Source organism: Salvelinus fontinalis, chromosome 12 (genome assembly GCF_029448725.1).
Source record: "Salvelinus fontinalis isolate EN_2023a chromosome 12, ASM2944872v1, whole genome shotgun sequence".
In the NCBI taxonomy this organism is placed as follows: domain Eukaryota; kingdom Metazoa; phylum Chordata; class Actinopteri; order Salmoniformes; family Salmonidae; genus Salvelinus; species Salvelinus fontinalis.
This window is the reverse complement of record NC_074676.1, coordinates 15,097,898-15,120,574: the sequence shown is the minus strand read 5'-3', so window position 1 is coordinate 15,120,574 and position 22,677 is coordinate 15,097,898. Positions and strand designations below refer to the sequence as shown.

At 42.1% G+C, this 22,677-nt stretch overlaps 1 protein-coding gene across 11 annotated transcripts in view; it reads left to right on the top strand.

The window, feature by feature from the left end:
- LOC129866863 (liprin-beta-1-like) overlaps positions 1–22,677 on the top strand; it is an 83,846-nt gene that overhangs the window by 54,303 nt on the left and 6,866 nt on the right. For all 11 annotated transcript variants that reach the window (XM_055939862.1, XM_055939865.1, XM_055939859.1 and 8 more), the window contains 5 exons: positions 4,652–4,811; positions 5,913–6,050; positions 6,236–6,386; positions 11,820–11,931; positions 12,223–12,311. In XM_055939862.1, coding sequence (XP_055795837.1) covers positions 4,652–4,811; positions 5,913–6,050; positions 6,236–6,386; positions 11,820–11,931; positions 12,223–12,311 — 650 coding nt within the window. The remainder of the gene's footprint in view (positions 1–4,651; positions 4,812–5,912; positions 6,051–6,235; positions 6,387–11,819; positions 11,932–12,222; positions 12,312–22,677) is intronic.

Sequence of the window (22,677 nt, the reverse complement as noted above, 5' to 3'; positions counted from 1 at the left end):
GTCCTGTTTTGTCTTTACACCAGTGCATAACTAGTCTTTGAATTATGTGAGGCCTACAACTAAAGTTTTCTTTAGGGCTTTTATAGTCTCCACTCCATTGCATGCATTAAGGGGGGTTCTACTAACCTAACGTATGGAATTGTTTTAAGATGGTTATGCCGTAGATCATTTAGCAACTTGATTTTGAATTTTAGATTGAATTTGGCCTTTACTGCTGTAGCCCAAAGAAACACATTAAATAACATTCATAAATGGCACAAAATAAATCACAAGGAATAAGGTTTTAGAGTGTCTGTTCTATATCTAAGATATCTATATCTTACCTATGGATTGTGGATCAATGACATGGGGTGTCAGTCTACTCAGTGACACCCAGAGAATGTTAGCGTTGTAGCTCTTATTGCGGGACTCTGAAACAGCTGTGAATTGAGCCACATTTATTGTCAACCTATGTGTATTGAACACTATTCCTGAGGAAAAACAATACTGCGTGGATGTTTTGTAGTCTGATAACTCGTTGGGAAAAAATATCTTGGGTATTGAGTAGACTGATACCCCATTTCATTGATCCCCAATCCTTAGTTAAAGCTGTACTGTACAATATGAATGTCAATACACACAATAGGCTGACTGTGGAGGTGTTTTCACACAGTCACAATCCCGCGATAAGAGCTACAGTGCTAATATTTGCGTAAACTCTTCACAGTTGTGTTCTGTGGGTGTCACTGAGTTGCCCCATTTTAATTGCTTCACATTCCAACCTTGTTTAACATTATCTAGTCTAAATATGGCACGATTCCACCAATTATAACCTTCTGCATCACTTTCAAAGAGGTACTTTTATTTTAAAGGCAAACCGCAAATTACGCTATTGTGCCTAATCCTTATTGTGGCTATTTTCACAACACAACCTGGTCCAGTCGAAGCCTCACTAGCCAGATGAAGCTAGCTGGCTGCTTATAACGTTAGCTTCTGGCAACAGGGTTAAGTAGCTGTCTAGCTATTTATTGTCATGAACTATTTTCATGAACTATTCCTAAATCATTGCTAAGAATAATGAAAATGATTGCAGTTTGTTTGTTGCTAGCTAGGTACCAAGCTAAAGCTAGCTACCCCAGAAGTTGTGATCAAACAAATAATGCTTTATTACCAACCGACAGCAGTGGTGAAGGTGGAAAGTTTTAAGTTCCTCGGCGTACACATCACAGACAAACTGAAATGGTCCACTCACACAGACAGTCTGGTCAAGAAGGCGCAACAGCATTTCGCTACACATCTGCCAAACATTAACATCTGCCAACCATGTGACAAATAGATTTTGATTTGTGAACATATCGTTCGTGCCGGTGTTTGCTTGTTTGTAGACTTTTTTTGTACAGCTTTGACAGTGCTACTGATAGTGCTGGCGCTTGGCACGGGAAAATTCAGAACACACAACATTCTATAACAAAACTGTGTTATTTGACATGTCAAATGTCAAATTTTACACGCAAAGACCCAAACGGCGTTGCATAGTATGTCGTGAAGCTAATACCAGTGACGCTATAACTGTGTAACTCCGGTAGGGCAACATCTGAAAAATAGTGCACTTCACTTGGTAGTGTGTACCGGTGCTCGACCAGTCGGTGAAAGCTAATATCACCCTCGACAGAGAACGGTTCATTGTCAAGGGCAATGAATTCCATTATCTTGGTGTTAATGGATTTCGCCTTTTGCGTTGTCTCGCTGAAATGTTCTTACTCTTTCAAATGACTGCTCGACTGGTTGACTGCTCAGTCCATACAGCAGACATTGTGGGCTAGGTTAGGAATGCTGTGTAGCACAACATTTTTTGTGGCGTCATTACGTCATGTACCTACGTGTGTATATAGGTGTGCACATCAGCTTTGAAATCGGTTTTGCACTTCTTATGGCTGCAATCCCGGTGACGGGATGATATGACAACAGCCAGTGAAAGTGCAGGGCGCCAAATTCAAAACAGAAATCTCATAATTAAAATTCCTCAAACATACATGTGTATTATACCATTTTAAAGGTAATCTTGCTGTTAATCCCACTAAAGTGTCCGATTTCAAATATGCTTTTCAGCGAAAGCACTACAAACGATTATTTTAGGTCACACCAAACCACAATAAGCACAGCCATTTTTCCAGCGAAAGATAGCATTCACAAAAAGCAGAAATATAGCTAAAATTAATCACTAACCTTTGATGATCTTCATCAGATGACACTCATAGGACTTCATGTTACACAATACATGCATGTTTTGTTTGATTAAGTTCATATTTATATTAAAAAAATCGGAGTTTACATTGGTGCATTACATTCACTAGTTCCAAAAACATCAAGTGATTTTGCATAGCCACATTGTTTCAACAGAAATACTCATCATAAATGTAGATGATAATACAAGTTATACACATGGAATTATAGATATACCTCTCCTTAATGCAACCGCTGTGTCAGATTTCAAAAAAACTTTACTGAAAAAGCAAACCATGCAATAATCTGAGACGGCGCTCAGAACAATAGCCAAATTAGCCGCCATGTTGGAGTCAACAGAAACCAGAAATTACATGATAAATATTCCCTTTGATGATATTTATCAGAATGCACTCACAGGAATCCTAGTTCCACAATAAATCGTTTTGTTCGATAATGTCCATTACTTATGTCCAAGTAGCTACTTTTGCTAGCATGTGTAGTACACATGTCCAAACGCTCGTGCAGATGCAGGCAAACGTCGGACGAAAACTTCAAAAAGTTATATTACAAGTCGAATAAACTGGTCAAACTAAGTAGATAATCAATCTTCAGGATGTTATCATATACATCCAATAACGTTCCAACCAGAGCATTCCTTCATGTCTGTAGAAGAAATGGAACGCAAGGCGATATCATGAGGAAAGCACATGACCAGGAACTGGCAATCTGCCAGACCACTGACTTATTCCCCTCTCATTCGGCCCCACAACAGAGTATACACTTCATTCAACGTTCTACCGACTGTTGACATCTAGTGGAAGGCGTAGGAAGTGCAAACAGATCCATATATTACAGGGAATTGAATAGACGATGAGTTTAACATCGACCAGCCTCAGAATTTCCACTTCCTGTTTGAATTTTTTTCTCCGATTTTTGCCTGCCATATGAGTTCAGTCATACTCACAGACATAATTCAAACAGTTTTAGAAACTTCAGAGTGTTTTCTATCCAATATTAATAATAATATGCATATATTAGTAACTGGGACTGAGGAGCAGGCCATTTACTCTGGGCACCTTTCATCCAAGCTACTCAATACTGCCCCTGCAGCCATAAGAAGTTAAACTAGACATCGGGCCGTTACCGATGTTGGCATTTTTAGCTAATATCGTCCGATTCCGATATGTTCACTGATATATCGTGCATCCCTACTTCCATTAATTGTTTTTAACCGGTAGCGGGTTACCTTCAGACGAGTCCCGTGGGGGTCGTAGAACAAAACGGAGAACACCGTCATGTTCGTGAGATCCTCATCTTCCCATAGAATGCAGACCAAACCGTTCAGAATTTTAGAAGTATATCCAATATACCCAATAGCACTAGTGTAAATGAATGACTCTTATAAACAATAGTTTTTAATCCTTGACTCCATCTCCTCCCTTCTTCAACATGCTCCCTTTGATGCTGTAACGTTTGCATGATCTGTATCTGTAGCCTAGTATGCATACTTCTCTGGCTATACATTTTATCCGGTTTACAAAGATACAAAAATTATGCTAAAAGCCATCATCTCTGCTGAAATGAAATACCAAATGTCATTCTTGATGAGCTGCACTTCTGCAACTGCGTGATAGTGATTGGGAGTTGACTCCATAGTAATCGATTCCTTGCCCGTCGACTCGCATTTCTCCGCTAGGAATCGACTCCTAAGATTCAGTATTTTTGCAACAGAGGAAACTATTTGCCCTAGTCTACTTCGAGAACATAAACTCTTGCATCTTTCACAGCAAAGAGAGAGCGATGGGAGAGGCACAGCCAGGTATAGGTAGGCATGTCGGCCACCAGGTAGACAGACATGGGAGTCAACGGGCAAGGAGTCGAGGAATCTATTCTTTTGGAGAAACCAGAGTGCCTTAATTTTGCTATTTGAACTGTTATACCAGTGATTGTGGACAAGTAACTGTTACTTGAAATTGCGTAACTGTCACAGCCCTATCGGACGCTACAGATGTTTTTGTGAGATGTCTCCTGGTCTGACAAACAGCGCTGTATCTCTGCCACTTTCCACCGCAGTTGCGGAAGGCCGACATCGGGTAGCCCATGCAAAGAATAGATCTCTAGCTTAAACAGACAGATTTTTATGGGGATTTAGAACATTTTTAATTAGCGGGTTATAACAAACCAGACTGTCAGGGTATTAGTGTTGATGCCATCCCCATGATCTCGCTGTCTGGGAGTTGCCCCAGCCTCTGACCCTGGGAAGCAGATATCTGTGCATGGTTTTGTCTGAAATGGCACCCTATTCCCTATACGATGTACTACTAACCAGAGCCCTGGACAAATGTAATGCACTACATAGGAAATAGGGTGCAATTTTGGACACACCCCATGGCTGTCACCTCAGTCAGCATGGTAGCATGGCGGTGCTGATGCCTTGTTTGTACAGCTGAGACCGTGCGAGAGGGGGGCACTGACCATCTGGACCTGGCTGGGCTACCCCAGAGGTCAGCCATCAGCGACAGCACCAACACACTGACCAGTGTGACCTCCACTACCTCTCCCGAGGGCAAGAAGAAGTCCAGGGGAATCAAGGCACTCTTTGGAAAGTGAGTGTTAAAGATGATTGGTACAGAACTCTTGATGACACTGACCTTAACATCTTAGGGATGCGTGGGTCATATTTATGAGGCACCAAACGGAAGGAAACTGATTACTTGAACTTGTCCAATACAAAATGCTTGTTTTCGTTTTCTGACAAAACAATTAATCTTAATCTGATTTTGCTTGCAATATACAGTTGAAGTCAGAAGTTTACATACACCTTAGCCAAATACTTTTAAACTCAGTTTTTCACAATTCCTGACATTTAATCCTATAAATTTTTTTAGGTCAGTTAGGATCACCACTTTATTTTAAGATGTGAAATGTCAGAATAATAGTAGATCGAAATTATTTCAGCTTTTATTTCTTTCATCACATTCCCAGTGGGTCAGAAGTTTACATACACTCAATTAGTATTTTGTAGCATTGCCTTTAAATTGTTTAACTTGGGTCAAACATTTCAGGTAGCCTTCCACAAGCTTCCCACAATAAATTGGGTGAATTTTGGCCCATTCCTCCTGACAGAGCTGGTGTAACTGAGTCTGGTTTGTAGGCCTCCTTGCTCGCACACGCTTTTTCAGTTCTGCCCACACATTTTCTATAGGATTAAGGTCAGGGCTTTGTGATGGTCACTCCAATACCTTGACTTTGTTGTCCTTAAGACATTTTACCAGCTTCTAAAGCCATGACATCATTTCCCAAGCTGTTTAAAGGCACAGTCAACTTATTGTATGTAAACTTCTGACCCACTGGAATTGTGATACAGTGAATTACAAGTGAAATAATCTGGCTGTAAACAATTGTTGGAAAAATTGCGTGTCATGCACAAGTAGATGTCCTAACCGACTTGCCAAATCTATAGTTTGTTAACAAGACATTTGTGGAGTGATTGAAAAACGAGTTTTAATGACTCCAACCTAAGTGTATGTACACTTCTGACTTCAACTGTAAGTAACAGAAACATGTTTTGGAGATGTATTGTTTTATTAAAAAATAGCTTTCTACAGTGGTTGCTCCACCATAAGTGCACAACTTTCAACCATGACAGGACTTCATTTATTTATATATATATATATATATATATATATATATATTTTTTTTTTAAGGCTGAGGAGAAGTCAGTCCACCACGTTCAACCTGGATGACAACCTATCAGAGCCGGTCGAGTTCAAGAGAGGCGGAGTCCGGGCCACAGCAGGACCCAGACTGGGATGGTCCCGTGACCTACAGCAATCACCCAACACGTTAGTGTGCATGTGCAGTCACCTTGAATTAATGAGAAACAACAAGTTAGTGTGCACAGTGCACTCCCCTAGAATAATGATGATAAGGAAGTTAAATTCAAACTAGTTGAATGTTGCGCACTACAATGGTCAAGTCATTCAGAAATATAAGCCAGTGTGTCCTACTGTAATTTTCTCGCTTGTAGTGACTTGGACACCCCGTTTGCCCGCTGGTCCAAGGAGCAGGTGTGTGACTGGCTGCAGGAGCAGGGACTGGGGCTCTACCTGAACATGGCCCACGTGTGGATCTCTTCTGGACAGACTCTGCTGCAGGCCTCACAGCAGGATCTAGAGAGGGTGAGTACTGAGCAGGAGAGATTGTATCTCAATAAGACTAACCTGTGTGAATAAAGGTTAAATGGAACGAAAAAACACCTGTACACCGCAGTACAGCCATATGTTATTATAAACTGGGTGGTTCGATCCCTGAATGCTGATTGGCTGACAGCCGTGGTATATCAGACCGTATAATCCAGAGGCGAAAGAAACGCACACCTATTTAGGCGAGGTGCTGGCTAGCGGAGTGGACCACTTAAAAAAATAAAGGAGAGCCGCACACCCTAGGAGCTCAGATGCAAAAAATGTTATGTCCAATGTTTCGACAGACAAGCTGTCTTCATCAGGGTATAATCACAAACACTACGGGATGACTCATTTATATAGTGTCAAAAGACACGCACACAAGTGTCTAATCGTGGCCTAATATCATACATACAAGCATACAAAAAACAAATGGATAGCACACGATCATAGATACTATTTGGCTGCATAAGCCTACAAACATTTACAATAGCAGAATCACAAGAATGGCTTCAGATCAAAGTCGAGACCGAAGGGAGCAAGGGTCTTTAAATTAAAGATCCAGGCAGCCTCTTGTTTTAACAATAAATTGTCAAGGTCATCCCTCTCCTAGGGAGGGTGACATGATGAATGCCAATATAACGTAGAGACGAAATCGAGTGGTTTTCTTCCAAAAAGTTGGCCGCAACTGTGCAAGTCGAGTTTTTGCACCTAATGGTGCTACGATGCTCCGAGATACGTACTTTTAATTTGTGCTTTGTTTTACCCACACAATTTTTACCACAAGGACAAGTTATAAGATAAATAACTGCCTTATTAGAGCACATGATAACACCTTTGATTGGGATCTGTTTCCCTGTTTGGGGGTGTTTGAAGGATCTACATATATAAGTACCATTGCATTGAGCACAGCCATTACATTTGTAGTTTCCATCCAGTAGGGGTGCAAATACACGTGCAGGGATATCTTGGGGTGCTAAATCAGAGTTTACCAATTGATCTGAGGTTTCTGCCCCGCGAGAATACGACCAAGGGTAGGTCTGAAAATACATTACTAATACTATCATCGGATCTTAGAATGTGCCAATGTTTGTGAACGATTCCCTTAATTTGTTCAGAGCACTTTGAATAGCGAGTAGTTAGAATGCTTATTTTTGTGAGACTGACCTTGAAAAAGGTCATGTTTTGTTTTGAATTTTCTCAATGGCATTATTAATCTGACCATTTTTGATACCCACTCTCCTTGAATTTTCTTTACGTCTGTCGAAATCTGATTGTTTTTTACAAATTCTTTTGATTTGACAGAATTGGCTGTCGGGCAAACTGTTTCTCAAGGGAAGTGGGTGACAACTGTCAGCCCTCAACAAACTGTTACGATCAGTAGGTTTCCTGTAAAGATCAGTGTATAGAACATTATCTTCACACAAGATCAGAAGATCAAGAATTCAAGATTTGACGTGTGTCAGATTGCATAGTAAATCTCAGATGCTCAGAACAGGAGTTAAGAAAAGCATGGAACGCCTGGTGCTGTTTTGTGCCACCCCTCCATAGAACAAAAATATCATCAAATACCCTTTCCAAATAATGATCTTAGGCAAGAAAACATTTTTGAGAGGATTGAAAATAGACTGTTTCTCCATGTAACCGACACAAATTATCATAGTTGGGAGCCATGGTGGATCCCATATCAGTACCCTTCGTCTGAATAAAGAAATCATTTAGAAACATGAAGTAGTTGTGTGTGTGAGTACTATTTCAGCCAATGTTATAATGCAGGCACTGGAAGGTAGTTCATTAGGGTCACGTTGCAGAAGAAAATGTTCCACAGCTTCAATACTGCCCTCGTGTGGAATATTGGTGTATAACAACTCAACATCAAAAGTAACTAACAAAGTATTATCAGGGAGAGGATCGAGAGATTCAATAATAGAGATCATACTGCTGGTGTCCTTTACAAGGGAGGGGGGGCTGTTCTGCGAGTGGCCTAATAAAAAAGTCAACAAAAGTCAGAAGGGCCGTTATTGCATCAATGCCCGCTACAATAGGGCGCCCTGGAGGTTTTGTAACATTCTTGTGTAATTTCGGGAAGTATAAAAAGTGGCGATTTTAGGGTGTTGAATTGCCAAAAAGTCATGTTCTTTTTTTGGTTATCTAACCAGAACTTAAATACCCATCTAGGACAGTAAAGATGGGGTTCTGAAATTGGGCAGTGGGGTTACTTCTGAGTTTCTTGTAAAAGGTGTTGTCTATGACACCCACATAAACTGTCCTATCCATGAGTACAACCGACCCACCCTTATCAGCATGGCGGGTAAGGACTGACGTATCGGATTGTAAATCAAGCAAAGCTTGTTTTTCCTCCTTAGGTAAGTTATGGAAAGATAAGTACTCCTGTTTGTTCTTAAGGAGATCAACAGCTTTTTCAACAAGTCTACAATATGTCTCAATAGAGTGATTGCGATTGGCTGGAGGTACAAAATAACTCTTCTAAAAGGAGTCGGAGTATGTGCAGGTGAGCAGTCTACATGTTCAGTAGAAATATCACGATTAATGGAGCTAAAGTATTCCCTTAAAACGGATGTTTCTAAAAAAATAAATTAAAAATTTTTTAAAAAACGTAAACATGTCTACCTTAACATCAAAATTGTTGCACTGAGTTGTAGGCACAAAAGATAACCCTTTATTAAGCAATGAAACATGGGAAGGGCTCAATATCTTGCTTGATAAATTAAAAACACTCAGTCCAGTGGGTTCTGGGACCGTGTGAACGGTCCCCTCTGCCTCTGGTAGTCGTTTCTTCTTACCCCGTCGGGTGCGGCATCTTATCGGTGCCCGCGGCCACCTCCGCCCTTCCGTCGGCCCAGTCTCTCGTTGGATAATAAACTGTCACTGGAAGCAGATGAGGCGCTGGTTGTAGAGCGTTGGTCAGACGGGGTGGATAGAAGGAAGCGGCTTCCCTCCTGCGTTTGTCATGGAGAGGAGGAGCAGGACCCCTTTTATCAGGGTTTCTCCAGAAGTAGACTTTGTCCTCGGCCTTGTCTTTTTTGTGTTGGTTGAATTTCTTGATTTTAAGTTCCTTTATTTCTGTAGACAACTTGTCCTGGAGCGCTTGGTTAGTTTTCATCAGTTCATTGAATATGCCATCATCATTAGCAGCTCCTTGCAGAGCTGTGTGTTTCTCTTCAATCGTGTTATCCATTTCATTAAAATGCTTTTTCAACTGGTCAACAATTAATGTCATTAAATCAATAGAGCGTTTGTTCAGGATGGCACACCAGAGCTCACAGAAAGCATCTGTGCGCTGTCCCAATTATGATTATTTTTGCCACCTGAGTCCCCGTGGAATAATGCCTTGACGCACATAACCACTAAGAGTGACTATATGTAGATGCGTTCTCGTCTGGCGCTTAGATAAATGAAACAGTTCTTTCGAGAGGTCAGAATTGCCCCCCGGCATGTCAAAAAGGGACTCCGATACAATTATCTTATCACGCTCCCTTTGGCTATATTCAAAGTAATCTTGTTTGGGTCTTAATTATCATTCGGCATCATTTTAGAGATTTTTGTCGGTAGGGTGCTGTTTACTGGGTAACAGAATAATCTATAGGTGAAAGAAATGCACACGGTATACCACGGGTATGACAACTTATATTGGTAACCAGTTTATAATAGCAATAAGGCACCTCTGGGGTTTGTGATATATGGCCAATATATCACAGCTAAGGGTTGTGTTGTGCTTAAGAACAGCCCTTAGCCGTGGTATATTGGCCATATACCACATCTCCTCGGGCCTTATTGCTTAATTGATCCCCTATGAGGCATTTTTGCCCCATTAGGCTCAAGGTTGAAGCAACCCTGGTTTAAAACACCTATGAATGAAGTCAAAGCCAGAGGCAATGTATTATTGTACCGTACTTAAGGACCTTAAAAATCAGACAAATGGGCCTCCCGGGTGGCGCAGTGGTCTAGGGCACTGCATCGCAGTGCTAATTGCGCCACCAGAGTCTCTGGGTTCGCCCCCAGGCTCTGTCGCAGCCGGCCGCGACCGGGAGGTCCGTGGGGCGACGCACAATTGGGCTAGCGTCGTCCGGGTTAGGGAGGGTTTGGCCGGTAGGGATTTCCTTGTCTCATCGCGCTCCAGCGACTCCTGTGGCGGTCTGGGCGCAGTGCGCGCTAACCAAGGGGGCCAGGTGCACGGTGTTTCCTCCGACACATTGGTGCGGCTGGCTTCCGGGTTGGAGGCGCGCTGTGTTAAAGAAGCAGTGCGGCTTGGTTGGGTTGTGCCTCGGAGGACGCATGGCTTTCGACCTTCGTCTCTCCCGAGCCCGTACGGGAGTTGTAGCGATGAGACAAGATAGTAATTACTAGCGATTGGATACCACGAAAATTGGGGAGAAAAGGGGCTAAAAATGTAAAAAATAAAGACAAATAATCCTGTAAGGCAGCGATTCTCAACTGGTGGGGAAGAACCCAAATTTGGGTCGCGGTACGTTTTGAATGAGTTGTGGGTGTTTGAGTATTAAAAGAATACTCCAGTCTGAATTTAGAGTAAACAACTTAAACCAGGTAAAAAGATTACATTATTTAATCTCTCAACAATTTTTCTTCAATCACAGTATTTTCAATATACGCTGAGCGTACAAAACATTAGGAACTCCTTCCTAATATTGAGTTGCACCCCCTTTTGCCCAAGGTGTCGAAAGTATTCCACAGGAATTCTGGCCCATGTTTTCTCCAATGTTTCCCACAGTTGTGTGAAGTTGGCTCGATGTCCTTTGGGTGGTGGACCAATCTTGATACACACAGGAAACTGTTGAGCGTGAAAAACCTAGGAGCGTTGCAGTTCTTGATACAAACCGGTGCGCCTGGCACCTACTACCATACCCCATTCAAAGGCACTTGAATCTTCAGTCTTGCCCATTCACCCTCTGAATGGCACACATACACAATCCATGTCTCAATTGTCTCAAGGCTTAAAAATCCTTATTTTTTTCCTTCTACGCTGATTGAAGTGGATTTAACAAGTGACATCAATAAGGGATCACAGCTGTCATATGGTCAGTCTGTCATGGAAAGAGCAGATATTTTTAATGTTTTGTATACTCGGTGTAATTCATTCATTCATTTAAAAGTATTCTATATTATGGCAGAATTGTTGATGCATCTCGGCATCAGATTACAGATGTTCAGATCCCATATATTCCATCAAATATTCACAGCACTTTATTTTGAACCAGCCTCTTTTTGTACTCTGTAGCCACTCTGGCCAAACATACTGTACTTTGTAAGCAGTTCATCAAATGGATGGAAGTAATCCTTGTTGTCAGGCTAACTGTGTCTCTGTTCTGCCCTGGGGGTGTGGCGTATAATACACTGATTTTGGGTGGTTGTTATCTCTGTGTGCGCATTTGCATGTGCGTGTGTGTTTAGGAGCTGGGCATCAAACACCCGCTGCACAGGAAGAAGCTCCAACTGGCCCTGCAGGCTCTGGGCTCTGAGGAGGATGACAATAAGGGCAAACTGGACTACAACTGGGTGACCAGTGAGTAGATGAACTGCCAGTATGGGGGTCAAGGTTTTATACTGGGGTTTTACTATGCCTTATGTCATCTCATGATGTCTAAATTATATGGTGGGTGTTTTGAATGAATTGTAATCCAATTTACTAGTTATACATTTGATTCAAGTGTATAAATTTGATTCAAGTGCTCTCAAAATGCAAGTTTGTTTGATTTCTGATGGCAAAATTGACTGGCAGGTTGGCCAATCTCACTCTCTCGCCTTCTCTCCCCCTCTCTCGCCTTCTCTCCCCCTCTCTCGTCTCCTTCCTCAGGGTGGCTGGATGACATTGGCCTGCCTCAGTATAAGACCCAGTTCGATGAGGGGAGGATGGACGGCCGCATGCTGCACTATATGACAGTAGTGAGTCAGACCGACTGACGGTCGTGCACACACACACCCACCAATATTCCTGTCCTCAGGCCATGCATGGGTCTGATCAGAGCCACAGATAGAGAGATATGTCGTATGTCTCTGGGTATAATGATCACACTGCTAGTTCACATTAGGCTGAACAGACTGAACAGCGTGGATTAGTAACACTGGAGAAGGCATAGTCTTACCCTCTGTGGACGCAATCACTACACAATGGCTTGATATAAGACCGCTCACAAAAACACTTGCCATGCACCACAATACTATTTGTTTTTTTCCATCGCTTTCGTGCAATTTTCACATGTACAGTGCCTTCGGGAAGTATTCAGACCCATTGACTTTTTCCACATTTTGTTACGTTACAGCCTTATTCTAAAAGTTATTAAATACATTTTAAAAATCCTCAGCAATCCCAATACCCCATAATGACAGAGAAAACAGTTGTTTTTTTTGCAAATGTATGAATAATAAAAAAAACTATACCTTATTTACATAAATATTCAGACCCTTTGCTATGAGACTGAAATTGAGCTCAGGTGCATCCCGTTTCCATTGATCATCCTTGAGATGCTTCTACAACTTGAATGGAGTCCACCTGTGGTAAATTCAATTGATTGGACATGATTTGCAAAGGCACACACCTGTCTGTATAAGGTCCCACATTTGACAGTGCATGTCAGAGCAAAAACCAAGCCATGAGGTGGAAGGAATTGTCCATAGAGCTCCGAGACATGATTGTGTCGGCACAGATCTGGGGAAGGGTATCAAAACATTTCTGCAGCATTGATGGTCCCCAAGAACACTGTGGCCTCCATCATTCTTAAATGGAAGAAGATTGTGTATTACTTTGTTAGTTACAGACAACCAGCACCATCGATCATAGTTGAGTTTTAATGTTATTCCGGCATTGCCTCACATAGACCACAGGTGTCATAAGAGTGTCGTAAACCATCACTCAGAACCCCAGCAATACATCTTCCTTTTTTTTTTTCATATGTAATGTGTTTTCTTTTTTTTATACAAATATACACATTTCATCAACAAGCAACGTCAATTCACAAATATCAATTCTTCTCTGTTTTCAAATTGTCAATCATGAACATATCAAAACAAACTCCAACAACTCAATGAGTCAGTCTTTGGTCCATTAAACATCACCACTGAATATTCAGTCTTTCTGGAGGCCTGCTGGCCCTCTCAGACCTGCGCAGGGTCTGAGTCTCTGTGTCCGAAGCTTCTGGCCACTCCTAGTACCTTCTGTCACATCCCCACTTGTTCTCCATTCTTTTTTCTGTGTGTCCAGTGTCCCGAGCGTCCTCAAACGTCTCCTGTGTTCTCAAAAGGTTTTGTCTATTGCGCCGATACACAGCCCCATCTTCTGTCCTGACTGTATATGATCAAGGCGCAACCTCCAATACAGTAGCCTTTCTATCCCATGAATTCGGACCTCGAATTCTAACCACATCCTGAGCTGCCAACGGTAACAACACTCTAGCAGTTTTGTCATAGTATAATTTATGTCTTGCCTTCAGCTGTAGGGCCCTATAATTCACAGCTAATGGGCAGTCATTCAAGCAGAAACTAGGCAACCTGGAATGCAAATTGCGGCCCATTTTAAGATTTCTGCAGGTGACCGGCCACATTCCAAGGGCGCTGTTCTGTAAGACAATAAAGCCAGGTATTGATCAGTCCCACTGTGTGCTGCCTTTTTTAAGAGTCTCGATTTGCACGCCTTTTTTTCAGCCTTCCCATTATTTTTAGGATATAGCGGACTAGAGGTTATATGTCTGAACTCATAATGCTCTGCAAACATCTAAAACTCACTGCAAGCAAACTGAGGTGCATTATCAGAAACCACCACTAGGGGGAAGCCCATGCCCAGCAAAACATTATTTCAAGTGCAAAATGACAGTCTTTGCTGTTGTGCTGGAGAAGAGTGCAGTCAATAGTCAACAAATAGTCCTTACCATTGCAGTGAAACAGGTCGACTCCAACCTTCTCCCAGGCCGTGGTGGGTACCTCTCCCATAACCATGGGCTCATTGGGCTGTCTATAATGACATTTGAGATGTGTCACAATTTCCCACCATTTGGTCAATAAAGGGACTCTGGCCCTTCGCTTACATTTCTCAGCTCCCAGATGTCCTTCATGTACTCTCTTTAGCATCTTCTGACACATTAAAGTAGGTATCACCATTCTGTTATTCTTCAACAGCACCCAATTGACCACTGACAGCTCTGCGCTGCTCGGCTTACAAGAGCCTTTTTGCCAGCCATTTTCCAGATTATGGATCACCTTGCAAAGAATGGGATCTGTTGTGGTCTCTTAAGCTATTCTCTGGCGTTGCTGCTCAGAAACAGGAAGTGACTCCATGACCATATCCACATGCAAGGCAACCTCTTCCTCCATAGACTCCTGATTGAGGCTGATTTGGGCCACCACTGATGAAGCCCTTGAGAGGGCATCTGCTACCACTCAAGTTGACCCAGGCACATTGGTTAGAACAAAATCATAGCGTTGCAACCTCATCATCCTTTGAAGACGAGGAGGCATGTTATTCAGATTTTTTTGAGGGATTGGAATAAGGAGTTTATTGTCTGTTTCTAGAATCACCTTTAAGCCATAAATGTAACAAGCAATGACCAACCCTAGGCGCTCCTTTTCTATTTGAGCATAACACTTCTCAGCATCAGTCAAAGAACGGGCCACATAAGCCACAGGCTTCCACACACCTTGATGCTCCTGAAGCAGCACTGCTCCAGTGCCATCTTTGGAGGCGTCCATGGTCACCTTAGTAAGCCTTGTCAGGTTCGAAAAATGTTAGCACTTGCTCTTCAGCCAAAATGTTCTTTACATTGTTCCACTCTCTTTCATGTTCTCTGTTCCACGAGAACTCTGTCTTGTCCTGAAGGAGTGTCCTTAAGTTCACTGTTTTAGCTGAGAGATTTGGTAAAAACTTTCCCAAATAATTGACCATACCCAAAACCCGCTGAATGTCTTTCCTATCTGTGGGATTAGTCATCTCCCTCACAGCTTTGACCTTGGTGTGATCAGGCTGCACACCCTCCAATGATAGCCTATCCCCAAAAAATGTGATTTCCTTCACAAAAAAACTGACATTTAGCTCGGTTTAGCTTCAAACCATGCTTCTGAACCCTCTGCAGATTATTTTCCAACTGCTCATTGTGTTCCTGAATAGTGGACCCCCAGACCAGAAAATCATCCACATACACACAGACTCCCTCTAACCCCTCAATGACCCTTTCCATGGCCTTGTGAAAGAGCTCTGGGGCAGAACTTATGCCAAAAGATATTCCAAAGGGGGTATTGACTGTACAAAACTTGGTGCTGGCTGCATCCAACCTCACCTGCCAGAATCCATTTGAAGCATCCAACTTGGAGAAATAGTGTGCAAAATGGCTGGCGCACATTATCTCATCCTTCTTAAGAATCTTAAAATGCTCCTTTGGGTACATTTATTAATGTCTTTGGGGTCCATATACACTCAGGTCGCCATTCCTTTTCCGAACAAACACCATGAAATTGACCCAGTCGGTTGGCTCCTCTGTTTTCACGAGCACATCGAGTTTCACCATTCTTCCCAACTCCTCCTTTAGATCCTTCCGTAGTGGCACCGGAACTCTGCGTGGTGCATGAATCACTGGCTTGACATTCTCTGTGAGGGTAATCGAGGGAATGCGAGGTAATGCTCCAAATCCTGTGAACACATCCGAATATCTTTGAGCAATCTCCTCACCATTTTGATTACTTGTCACCCGTTGAACATTGAGCAGTCAGTCTAAGTCATTAATGGTGTACACTCACTTAACCAGTCCCAACGACTCACATGCTGTATCCCCCAAAAGAGAATCATGCCCCTCTGGTACAATCACAAACATAAGTGTGTGGCTTCTTGCTTCCCGCTTTACAGTTAGCCGACACAAACTTTTAGTGTCAATTGCTTAGCCGTGGTACGCTTTGAGAGCCACAGCCTTTTGCATGATGACTGATTTGTGCTTTAACTCATGAACATCCCTCATATTAATTAGGTTGACTTTAGCTCCTGTATCCAGCTTTAAGGTCAAAATTGTACCATTGACCAATAGTGGTACAACCCAATTGCCACTAGCCATAGTATGGACCTGTGATGGTTCTTGCCCATCCTCCGTGCAATCCACAGTGCCCACAAACAATTCACTTTGTTCATTCTCCTCCATGTCAATAGTGTGAACATTTTGTCTCTCATACTTGTCCTTTGCAAAACACATTTTTCCCAAAAAGTTTTTTTTCCTTGCACTTGTAGCAAAATGTCCCAAAGGCAGGACACTTCCTGTTCTGGTGCCTGGTGCCACACCTGTTAGATTCATATTGCTTGAGAATCCTTTGATCAAAGTCATATTGCTTGTGAATCCTTTGCTCATAGCGCCCCCCCTTGTGTCCTTATCCTTATCGCTTTCCACCTCCATAGCAGTGCTTGCTGGTGTGGAGCTAAAGGTTTTAATATGCAATTGTGCCAGCTCATTTGCCTGACATATATTTTTACTGCACTGTCCAAATGTAACTCACTTTCCCACAGCAATCTTTCTATAACTCTGGAGTCATTTATACCAAACACAATCTTATCTTGAAGCATAGATGAGGTTAGGTCTACAAAATTATGTCTGTGCTTTTAATTTCAAATCAGTAAGAAGGCGTCAAACTTTTCACCTTGCTGTTGTATACGACAGTGAAACACAATGTTCATATGTCTCATTCTTCTTAGGTGAACAATATGCATCAAACTGATCCAGTACCTCCGTGAACTCGTCTTTATCCTCTTAATTTGCAAATGTGAAGGTATTGAATATATCGATTGCCTGTGTACCCGCTATAGTAAGAAAAATAGCAACTTTATGTTCATCCGGCTCCTTCGTAACTCCAATGGCAGACATTTTCAGCAAAAACCGCTGCCGAAATGTTTTCCCATCCATCCTCAAAGCCTCTGGTGGCTTGATTACATCCATAATACTTACATAAACTCTAACATTCACAGAAAAAAACATGATTTCCACTCCTGGTACATGTATTACTTTGTTAGTTACAGCGAGCAAGGACAACCAGCACCATCGATCATAGTTAACTAGTTTTAATGTTATTCCACCATTGACACACATAGACCACAGGTGTCATAAGAGTGTTGTAAACCATCACTCAGAACCCCAGCAATACAGTTGGGAACCACCAAGACTCTTCCTAGAGCAATCGGGGGAGAAGGGCCTTGGTCAGAGAGGTGACCAAGAACTCGGTATTCACTCTGACAGAGCTCCAGAATTCCTCTGTAGAGATGAGAGAACCTTCCAGAAGGACAACCATCTCTGCAGGACTCCACCAATCAGGCCTTTATGGTTGAATGGTCAGACGGAAGCAACTCCTCAGTAAAAGGCACATGACAGCCTGCTTGGAATTTGCCAAAGGGCACCTAAAGAAACAAGATTCTCTAGTCTGATGAATCCAAGATTGAACTCTTTGGCCTGAATGCCAAGCGTCACGTCTGGAGGAAGAAACCTGGCACCATCCCTACGGTGAAGCTTGGTCACCACCAGCAACATTCTGTGGTGTTTTTCAGTGGCAGGGACTTGGAGATTAGTTAGGATCAGGGCAAAGATGAACGGAGAAAAGTACAGAGAGATCCTTGATGAAAATCTGCTCCAGAGCGCTGTGGCCAAGGTTCACCTTCCAACAGGACAACAACCCTAAGCACACAGCCAAGACAACGCAGGAGTGGCTTCGGGTGTCCCAGCCAGAGTCCGGACTTGAACCTGATCAAACATCATTGGAGAGACCTAAAAATAGCTGTGCAGCAACGCTCCCCATCCAACCTGACACAGCTTGAGAGGATCTGCAGAGAAGAATGGGAGAAACCCAAGAAGACTCGAGGCTGTAATCGCTGCCAAAGGTTCTTCAAAAAAAATTATAGAATAAAGGGTCTGAATACTTATGTAAATGTGATATTTATTTATTTTTTCTCTTTTTTTATTTGTCATTATGGGGTATTGTGTGTAGATTGAGGAGAATAAGGCTGTAACCTAACAAAATGTGGAAAAAGTCTGAATACTTTCCGAAGGTGGGGGGTGTGTATATACAGTAAACATGTTTCCAAAATGGAGTTGCTGGTGTCTTTTTGATGGGGGTTTACACTGCTTTACTAAAATGTAATTGGCCAATACAGTACTTTATTACTGTAAAATATGCCATTTACTTAAAAGATGCTTTTATCCAATGGGACAACAGTGAGTTTAATACGCTTTCGTATGGGAATCATAAGTACAATACTGTTAAATACAATGCATGATTACAATACAAAAAGAGCTTCTTGATATCAGGGCAGCGATTACTTACCCCGTACTGGATTCATTTTTCTTCGAGTCTGATGGGAGGGATTTACTCCAGACACCCGACAAGGCCCTCATTCGCAGGAGGAAAAGACGGAGGTATCGTGGACGATGGTCCGGGTGCCTTGTAAGGATCTGTCGCTGAGAGGGTAATTGACCTTTACCATCAGTTCTATTAGCCAACTTACAATCAATCAATAATAAAATAGATGAACTACGAGCACGTATATCCTACCAATGGGACATTAAAAACTGTAATATATTTCACTGAGTCGTGGCTGAACGACAACATGATTAACATACAGCTGGCGGGTTTTAAGCTTTTTCGGCAGGATAGAACAGCAGGCCTCTACCTGAGGTAGAGTATCTTATGATAAGCTGTAGACCACACTATCGACCAAGAGTGTACATCTATATTTTTTGTAGTTGTCTATATACCACCACACACCAATACTGGCCCGAAGACCGCACTCAATGAGCTGTATACGGCCATAAGCAAACAGGAAAACGCTCATCCAGAGGCGGTGTTCCTAGTGTCCGGGGATTTTATTGCAGGGAAACTCAAATCAGTTTTACCTAATTTCTATCAGCATTTTAAATATGCAACCAGAGGAAAAAAATTCTAGACCGTCTTTACGCCACACACAGACACGCGTACTAAGCTCTCCCTCGCCCTCCATTTTGCAAATCTGACCATAATTCTATCCTCCGGATTCCTGCTTACAAGCAAAAACTAAAGCAGGAAGCACCAGTGACTCACTCAGTATGGAAGTGGTCAGATGAAGTAGATGCTAAGCTACAGGACTGTTTTGCTAACACAGACTGGAATATGTTAGGGGATTCTTATGTTGGCATTGAGGAGTACACCACATCATTCACTGGCTTTATCAATAAGTGCATCGATGACATCGTCCCCACAGTGACCTAAAGCCATGGATTACAGGCAACATCTGCACTGAGCTAAAGGGTAGAGCTGCCTCTTTCAAGGAGCGGGACAAACAGGCAAAGCGTCAATACAGGACTAAGATTGAATCTTACTACACCGGCTCCAACGCTCTTCAGATGTGGCAGGGCTTGCTAACTATTACAGACTACAAAGGGAAGCACAACCACGAGCTGCCCAGTGACATGAACCTACCAGACAAGCTAAATTACTTCTATGCTTACTTTGATGCAAGTAACACTGAAACATGCATGAGAGCACCAGCCGTTCCGGACGACTGTGTTATCACACTCTCCGTAACTGATGTAAGACCTTTAAACAGGTTAACATTCACAAGGCCACAGGGCCATACGGATTACCAGGACTTGTACTCCGAGCATGCGCTAAAACAACTGACAAGTGTCTTCACTGACATTTTAAACCTGTCCCTGACTGAGTCTGTAACACCAACATGTTTCAAGCAGTCCACCGTAGTCCCTGTGCCCAAGAACACAAAGGTAACCTGCCTAAATGACTACTGACCCGTAGCACTCACGTCTGTAGCCATGAAGTGCTTTGAAAGGCAGGTCATGGCTCACATCAACACCATTATCCCAGAAACCCTAGACCCACTCCAGTTTGCATACCGTCCCAACAGATCCACAGATGATACAATCTCTATTGCACTCCACACTGCCTTTTCCCACCTGGACAAAAGAAACACCTACAGTTCAAGTCAGAAGTTTACATACAGTTAGGTTGGAGTCATTAAAACTTGTTTTTCAACCACTCCACAAATGTCTTATTAACAAACTATAGTTTTGGCAAGTCGGTTGTGTCATGCACAAAGTAGATGTCCTAAGTTGTTTTTCTAACAATTGTTTACAGACAGATTATTTCACTTATAATTCACTGTATCACAATTCCAGTGGGTCAGAAGTTTACATACACTAAGTTGACTGCCTTTAAACAGCTTGGAAAATTCCAGAAAATGATGTCATGGCTTTAGAAGCTTCTGATAGGCTAATTGACATAATTTGAGTCAATTGTAGGTTTACCTGTGGATGTATTTCATGGCCTACCTTCAAACTCAGTGCCTCTTTGCTTGACATCATGGGAAAATCAAAATAAATTGTAGACCCCCACAAGTCTGGTTCATCCTTGGGAGTAATTTCCAAATACCTGAAGGTACCACGTTCATCTGAACAAACAATAGTACGCAAGTATAAACACCATGGGACCACGCAGCCCTCATACCGCTCAGGAAGGAGACGCGTTCTGTCTCCTAGAGATGGATGTACTTTGGTGCGAAAAGTGCAAATCAATCCCAGAAAAGCAAAGGACCTTGTGAAGATGCTGGAGGAAACGGGTACAAAAGTATCTATATCCACAGTAAAATGAGTCCTATATCGACATAACCTGAAAGGCCGCTCAGCAAGGAAGAAGCCACTGCTCCAAAACCGCCAGACTACGGTTTGCAACTGCACATGGGGACAAAGATCTTTTTTGTTGTTGAGAAATGTCCTCACGGTGGTGGCAGCATCATGTTGTGGGGGTGCTTTGCTGCAGGAGGGACTGCTGCACTTCACAAAATAGATGGCATCATGAGGTAGGAAAATTGTGGATATATTGAAGCAACATCTCAAGACATCAGTCAGGAAGTTAAAGCTTGGTCACAAATGGGTCTTCCAAATGGACAATGACCCCAAGCATTCTTCCAAAGTTGTGGCAAAATGGCTTAAGGACAACAAAGTCAAGGTTTTAGAGTGGCCATCACAAAGCCCTGACCTCAATCCCATAGAAAATGTGTGGGCAGAACTGAAAAAGTGTGTGTGAGCAAAGAGGCCTTTACATACCTGACTCTGTTACACTATCTTTGTCAGGAGGAATTGGCCAAAATTCCTCCAACTTATTGTGGGAAGCTTGTGGAAGGCTACCCAAAACGTTTGACCCAAGTTAACCTTTCTAGGACACACGTTCTGCTAGCGGAGCCAACATTCCGCTGAAAAGGCAGCGCGCAAAATTCAAAAATATTTTTTTGAAATATTTAACTTTCACACATTAACAAGTCCAATACAGCAAATGAAAGATAAACATCTTGTTAATCTACCCATCGTGTCCGATTTTTAAAATGTTTTACAGCAAAAACACAACATATATTTATGTTAGATCACCACCAAATCCAAAAAAACACGTCCATTTTTCCTAGCCAAAGATAGGAGTCACAAAGGAAGAAATAGAGATAAAACTAATCACTAACCTTTGATAATCTTCATCAGATGACACTCATAGAACATAATGTTACACAATACATTTATGTTTTGTTTGATAATGTGCATGTTTATATCCACAATCTCGGGTTAACATTGGCGCCATGTTCAGAAATGCCTCCAATATATCCGGAGTAATTAGAGAGCCACGTCAAATAACAGGAAATACTCATAAACTTTGATGAAAGATACATGTTTTACATATAATTAGATACACTGGTTCTTAATGCAACCGCTGTGTCAGATTTTTTTTGAACTTTAGTAAAAAGCACACCATGCAATAATCTGAGACTGCGCTCAAATATAAATAACATTTCTCCGCCATGTTGGAGTCAACAGAAATACGAAATTACATCATAAATATTCCCTTACTTTTGATTATCTTCATCAGAATGCAATGCCAGGAATCCTATTTCCACAATAAATCGTTTTTTTGTTCGATAATGTCCATTACTTATGTCAAATTAGCAACTTTAGCTAGCATGTGTAGTACACGTGTCCAAACACTGGCGCAAGTGAAGGCAAACGTCAGATGAAAACTTCAAAAAGTTATATTACAAGTCGAATAAACTGGTCAAACTTAGTAGAGAATCAATCTTCAATATGTTGTTATCATATATATCCAATAACGTCCCAACCGGAGCATTTCTTCATGTCTGTAAAAGTAATGGCACACATTGCCATTCCATGACTAGCGCGCATGACCAGGAACTGGCAATCTGCCAGACCAGTGACTGAAACACCTCCCATCAAGTCCCACATCACACTAGAGGCTTCATTCCACGTTCTAC